This window comes from Panicum virgatum, chromosome 1N, assembly GCF_016808335.1.
Source record: "Panicum virgatum strain AP13 chromosome 1N, P.virgatum_v5, whole genome shotgun sequence".
Classification (NCBI taxonomy): domain Eukaryota; kingdom Viridiplantae; phylum Streptophyta; class Magnoliopsida; order Poales; family Poaceae; genus Panicum; species Panicum virgatum.
Window position 1 is genome coordinate 39,556,292 of NC_053145.1, and position 7,332 is coordinate 39,563,623.

Here is a 7,332-nt window from a genome sequence, read left to right on the forward strand (position 1 = left end):
GTTTAGAAATATATAAGATAGGTTGGACAATAAAAAATATGTGTTTAGTTTATTGATACACAAGTGTTATGACGATTTTCTTAGCATACTCCACTTGCCATGCACATTGATTTTTAGCACATTTTTTCTGAATTAAATCTAGAAAATAAGTGAGCAGTGCTGAGTCGTGGAAGTAGAATGACAGTGTTTGGTTACTCCCTGGAAGTTCCTATAACGGACTTTGACCGTTAATTAGAGTGTCAAACAAAGACAGTTTATAAAATCAACTCTAGAACCCCTGCGCTAGGAACCCTGACGAATCTAATAAAGTCTTTGTCCGTGTGATTAGAGAATAATTACTGTAGTATTACTGTAGCAATTTAGCGTCTACTTACAGTCCAATTAAATTCATTAGATTCGTCTCGCGATTTACACACAGCCGTCGTAATATATTTTTATTTCGTCTAGATTTAAGTCTCCGTAGAAGTGTCGAATTTTTTTTAAAATTTTGATTTTTAGAACTAAACACGGCGTCGCACTGACACACACCCCCTGCTGCTGGCTGCTGACCTCCCCGCGACGCCGCGCCGACCGCGCACACACTCTCGGCGGGCCAGACGAGGCAGACTCGCTGCGACCTGACGCAGCGGTCAAACAAAGCCAGCGGCAGCAGCAGAGCAGCGGCGGCGTAAACACCCAAGGCACCTCCGCCCCGCTCAGCTCCAAAATTCCCCCATCCCACGCCACGCCCGAGGCGGCCAGCGGTGATGTCGTCAGCGGCGCCCGCGCCCCCGCCGCCCCAGCCGGAGTCGCCGTCCGCCGGCGCCGGCGGTGCTGGCGGCGGCGACAAGGTCCTGGCCGCGGCGCAGCACATCGTCAAGTCCCTCGCAACCTCCAAGAACGCCGCCGACGACATGATCCGCATCCTCTCCGGCTTCGACAACCGCCTCTCCTCCATCACCAACGACCACCTCTTCCCCTCCCCGGACCCCTCCGGCTCCGGCTCCAGTTCCGTGTCCGCCTCGGGCTCCTCCGCCTCCGAGATCTCCGCCGCCGCCGCCTTCGACGCCGCGGACCAGCTCATCCAGCTCTGGGACGCCACCCCGGAGGCGCTCGTCTTCGAGGCCCCCGAGGACGACGTCGCGCAGTACCTCGCAGCGGTCGACGTCGCCGTCGAGCACCTCGCGCGCGGGGGCCCCGGCGGCGCGCGCGCGGGCGTCGCCGTGCAGCTCGCCATGGCGCGGCTTGAGGAGGAGCTGCGCCACCTCATGGTCCGCCACGCCGTGCCGATCGACCCCACGGGGCTCTTCTTCTCGCTGCGCCGCCTCTCGCTCGAGTCCATGGACGACCTCGACGCCTCCTCCGAGTTCGACGCCGCCACGCCGCACAGCTTGGACGGCACCCCCGCCGGGTCGGAGACCGCGCGCGGCGCCGCGCTGGGATCCAACCCCTTCGAGGACCAGGTGTTCGATCCCGTGCGCCCTGAGGCCGTCGAGGAGCTGCGCGCCATCGCCGACCGGATGGCGCGCGCGGGCTACTCCCGCGAGCTTGCCGATGCTTACTGCGGCGTCCGGCGCGACCTGCTCGACGAGTACCTCTCCGTGCTCGGTGTCGAGCGCCTCAGCATCGACGAGGTGCAGCGCATCGAGTGGAAGCTGCTCAATGACAAGATGAAGAAGTGGGTGCACGGTGTCAAGACGGTCGTGCGTGTGCTGCTTGCTGGTGAGCGCCGCCTCTGTGACCAGGTGCTTGCCGCGTCCGATGACCTTATGGAGGAGTGCTTCCTTGAGTCCACCAAAGGATGCATTATGCAGATTCTCAGCTTTGGGGATGCTGTGACTGTGTGCCCCCGCTCGCCGGAGAAGGTGCCCCGGATCCTCGACATGTATGAGGTGCTTGCAGAGGTGATTCCTGAAATGAGGGACTTGTGCATAGGAAGTTCTGGGGATGGTGTGATCAGTGACGTGCAGGCCATTCTTGATAGGCTTGGTGATGCCGTGAGGGGTAACCTGTTTGAGTTTGGGAAGATGTTGCAGCAGGAGACATCACGGAGGGCGATGACGACTGGTGAGATCCACCCGATGACACGCTATGTCATGAACTATTTAAGGTTGCTGGTTGTTTACAGTGAAACACTTGATGTCCTCCTGGCTGATGACAATAGTGATCACGATGCTTTCAGAAATTCTGATGATCAGGATCAGGAACACTTGGAGAGCATGACCCCTCTTGGAAGGCGTCTCCTGAAGCTGATATCTTATTTGGAGGCCAATTTGGAGGAAAAATCTAAGCTCTATGAAGATGCTGCCCTTGAGTGCATATTTGCCATGAACAATTTGCTCTATATTGTTCAGAAGGTAAAGGATTCTGAGCTAGGAAAGATTTTAGGTGATCACTGGATAAAAAGGCGAAGTGGTAAGATTCGGCAGTATTCAAAGAGCTATCTAAGAATTTCTTGGACCAAACCTTTGTCATATTTCAAGGAAGATGGATATGGGAGCGGAAGCGGAAGCGGAAGTGGGAGTGGGAGTGGCAGTGGCAGTGGGCATTCAAGTTCTAGGATGTCCATCAAGGAAAAGTTCAAGAACTTCAATGTGGCCTTTGAGGAAATTTACAGGAACCAAACACTCTGGAAAGTTCCAGATCCTCAACTCCGGGAAGAACTGAAAATATCAATATCTGAAAATGTAATTCCAGCATATCGTGCTTTTCTGGGCAGATATGGTAATCAAGTAGATGGGGGAAGAAATCCAGGAAAATATATAAAATATGCACCAGAGGATTTGGAGAGACATTTATCTGATTTATTTGAAGGGTCTTCAGTTTCTGTCAACAACTCTAGGAGAAGAACATAGTTCATGGTTGACAGGATAATGTTTCAGGTATGATCTGGTTGGAAGGATCTACATTCATGAACTTCATTCCACATCATATCTGTCGATTGGATGCTTGTTCCCACAGTAGTCATTACAACACTGTAATACAACATCTGGAACTTTTGGTGTGCTTACTGCTGCATCGTGTGTACAAAGAAATGCTGTAAATTTATTGTCCTTATGTTAATTGTGACATGTGCGTACTATATCTCACATTGATTGTTATAAGGACCATTTGCCACTAGGTAAACTATTGAGTGTCCAGGAGAACTTTCTCGGTTGGATTATTTGGGGTTGCCATATTTGTTAGGAGTTGTGCAGTCATATTCTATTGATGATGATGGAGAAACATGTGGTGCCAAATAGAAAAAAAGTTTTGATCTTGCTCCTTCATGTTTTGGATTATCCATTTTGTACTTGCAACGTTAGAAAAAGAAAGCCTACCAGCTTGCTCATTCTCAACAGTCAACACTCTAGAGGTAACTCTGCCTTTGTTATTTCTGACTTGTGACTTGTGAGCATCTTCAGTAAGGAACACTTCCATTTAGTCATTGATGATAAATATTGCTCTTTATCGCTTCTTACTTTTTCAATGTTTTATTTTCCATACAGCTGTCTTATTCAGCCTCATTTTTTATATATAATGGGTTGACATTCTAAACTTTTTTATTTATGTGGTGCACTCTGCAAGCAGTGTGCTGAAGTATGTGTGCATTTCTCACTTCCTTCAATATTAAGCTTTCTAGGAAATTGGTTATGCATGGAATGCAACTTGGCATAAAAAAACAGAGGTCAGAGTTTGAGACTGATTGGCCCAAATTCATGGAAACCATAATTGTAATGTTTTTGGTGGTCTCAACGGTTTTAAAGTGAGAGAAGTGGAACTCATGGGTCGACATGGTGAGACAAGTGGCCATGGGTTGGCATAGTCCCACCATTGTCGGGTTCAGAATGCAGTTGTAGTTCGCTGCATGCTCTTTCGAGAGTGTTTTAATTATGATCAGGTTTGCCTTTTTTCAGTGTTTTAAGTATGATTAGGTTGCCTGTTTTCCTCAGCTGCTGAACTTTGGACTGAACTGGTTAATGCTATAAACTCAACTCTAAGTCAATGTTTCATTGCTTAGTACAGGAATGACTGAATCTACATGTGATTGGCACTGGAGGCTAAACCCTAGGATGGAATTATGGCTTTCCATTCAAAAGTTCTTTTCCTTGATAGAACTCCCTAACTGTTGCTTGCTTCTGCCCAAACATGGATTTTGTAGTGGTCAGCCTTACAAGTTACATCGTGCTCCGCGTATATGAATTGGAAATTCTGATATGGTAGTATGGTATCTGAAACTTATCTCATACAGAAGTAGGATTTTCTAATACCTCTGATTTGGCCAAAATTATGTTCCCACCTCTGGTAATTGGTAATTTTGACCATACTTGGGTTTGGATGCAGGGGCATCAAGCATAGTTGTCATTAGTGGAAAGAGTGTCCTACTAATATCTTGATAATATATATGCACTGCATCTCTTAGGAAGGTTGTTGAGGTTTATTGTACATTGTTGGAATCTGGGCAGTAGACACTTACACATAGCATATTTGCTCGTCTCAGCACATTCTCTGCATCTGTGCTACAAAAGTCTTTCTGCCTTTGCCATCACTGTCCAAGTTTGATATTAAAACCATGTGTAAATACTTTCGACATAAAAATATGGAACAATCTCATTAGACGTTGCTACCTGAAGTGAAATCATTTTTGTTAATTAGAGAGAGCCTGTTGGGACGAGTAAGGGAAATCATGTGCAAGTTGGGGTTCAAAAGCGGATCGATAATGTAAAGAGTGGTAGAGCTAGACCTAAACTGACTTGGGACGAATCGGTTAGGAGAGACCTTAAGGAGTGGAATATCTCTAAAGAGGTAGCTTCGGATAGGAGCGCTTGAAGACTAGCTATCAACGTGCCTAAACCGTGACTTTTGTTTTTTTGAGTTTCATCTCTAGCCTACCCCAACTTGCTTGGGACAAAAGGCTATGTTATTGTTGTTGTTGTAGAGAGATAACCTGTAAATTTCAAATCTGATACTTGACTTAAATTGGAAAACACGGGTGTCCAGGATCTTCTATAGTTCCTAACCTTTTCAAATCTGTAAAATGGTTAGGCAAAGTAATCCTGAACTGAAAATGTGTCCAAAGTAACTTACTAGGACCTGGTACTGGAAACAGCAAATAGTGGATGCGGCAGATCGCACATTTACATAAGTTATTTAAAACCCAAACTATGAAAGATGAAGTTTAAAACTAGAACATATTTCTATCAATCTGCTATACAATCCGCAGAGTGCTAATGGCTATTCGGGATCTAACGTGTACAGTTTAAGCTAATAGCATGTTGATTGCCAAAATATCAAATAGCTCAGCTGTTCAGCTTCAGTGTATGTATCACCGTGCCAATATCTAGACCAGCTATTCAGCTTTAGTGTATGCATCACCGTGCCCTTATACTAATGTAAACTTGATGTGCTCTCATATACATTCCGAGAAGTATGATGCTTGGCATCAGTTTTCTGACATCATCCTAGGCCAACCAAAAAACACAATCTAATGTTGGCCTCTTATAGGTCTTCTTTCCCATTTGCTATTGACCGTGTTCCAATTTTTTTTTTTCAGGCCTTCCACATGTTACTCTGTAAGTAAGCTATAAGCATGCCAAAAACTTGTACATTCTAAAACAAATCCATCATCCACATTTGAAGGGTGGCAGGGGGCTTAATGCTGTATACTTTATATATATATGTTATTGATGGATACTTCTGCCTTCTGTAGTACAAGTTGGATGATGCTGTATACTTTATATATATGTTATTGATGGATACTTCTGCCTTCTGTAGTACAAGTTGGATGATATTCATTTTGTGGTGCGTTGAAGCTCTACCTGGAATTTAGTGCTTTATCTTTGCATTGTTGATAGTGTTGGGTGTTCTCTTTCAGCTTTATTTAACAGATGATTCCTTCAGTGATGCATTGATTGATTCTATCATGCCTTTTGCTTATAGCAGTAATTGATTCCATCTTTTTCAAATATCAGCCAATTTCCATTGTTATTATATTCATGATGTTTTTTTAACTTTCTTTTCTTTTCTTTTTTCACTTTTCAACATATTTTGTGGCAAAATGCTGTCAGCTGTTTAATGTAGATTATGTTGAAGTCTTTTGTGGTGTTGCTGAATGACGGTAGCTTTATAATGAAGTCACCAAATCTACAACCCTACTTGTTTAATGTCCAAACAGAAACAGGACTTCGTCAATCTGCTGAAAGAATTACAAAAAGGATTCTAGTCTCTATTTTCAATTTCTAGTTTTGGTTCAACATGTTACTGAGTTTGTAAATCCCTACTCCTACGTTATTTTATGCCCTGTACTGTTAATTTCTTAAGTCCCGTGTCTGAAATTTTGGTGCATTGTGTAATGTCAACGTGTAGAGAATGTGGGGGAGCATCAGATTTTGTTGTGCGGCTTATTGCAGTGAGTGAACTTGCGCTGGTAGTGGCTTTTGGCAGAAGCTAGCTATAGGTGCCTTTATGGTGATTTCAGACTAGGAAAATGTCTAACTTGTTTGTGCTGCTATTTCTGCGTCAGTTCAGGCGGTTTTTACTTTCTTCTGAGATGTTAGATGTATATGCTTAGATGTGTATTTACTCACTAGTGTAGGGTGCTCTCTGCACTTTGTACATCTTCATATCTGCCCTTTGGGCATGGCAATAGATCTGAGTTCCTTATTTCCAATATGGTATCACAGCCTAGGTTTTCCCATCCCAATCCCGCCGGCTCCGGCGAACCACCGGCGAGTCACCGGTGAGGTCCCCCGGCCGGCGAGCAGGTCCACCTTTCCCCTCCCCCTCTCTCCCTTGCGACGCGGCCGCCCGCGCGCCTCCTGCAGCTGGGCCAGCCGCGCGCCTCCCGCGGCTGCGCCCGCGCGCTGTGTCTCCTGCCGCCGCCCCGCGCCACCTGCGCCCCGCGCGCGGCGTCCTCCGCCGCCCGTGCGCCTCTTGCCGCCTCTGCGCCCCCGCGCGCCTCCCGCCACCTTCTGCACGCGCCTCCCGCAGGGCTCCGCGCCTGCTGCTTGTGTGCCCTCCCTCTCTGTTTTCCTCTCTCCAAAAAACAAAAACAAAAACAGCAGACCCCAATCCTTTGTTCCTGCTAGCACCATGGCTTCTTTTGGTCGGCCGGGTGCTATACCAGTTCATCGTTGTCCCGTTGTCTTCAATGGTGCTAATTGGAGCGAGTTTGCTTTCCATATGGAGATTCATATGGGCGGACAGCAGCTATGGGCCTACCTCACGGGTGATCGCACTTGTCCGCCCACCCCTGTTATTCCCACTCCACCTACCTATCCACCAGATGCAGCCGACACAATCAAGCAGCCGCTTCTTGAGGCTTTCGAGGCTCAGATGGAAACATACCAATCAGATCTTGATATCCAGGCGACG

General features: G+C 46.8%; 1 protein-coding gene across 1 annotated transcript; it reads left to right on the forward strand.

Annotated features, from left to right (window-relative positions):
* The first annotated feature begins 577 nt into the window (after positions 1-577).
* On the forward strand, positions 578-5,776 carry LOC120655802 (exocyst complex component EXO70B1-like). The gene is made up of 2 exons (XM_039933768.1): positions 578-2,861; positions 5,513-5,776. Exon 1 carries the CDS (start codon positions 747-749, stop codon positions 2,832-2,834), a length of 2,088 nt encoding a protein of 695 aa, XP_039789702.1. The 5' UTR covers positions 578-746; the 3' UTR covers positions 2,835-2,861; positions 5,513-5,776.
* The last annotated feature ends 1,556 nt before the right edge of the window (positions 5,777-7,332 follow it).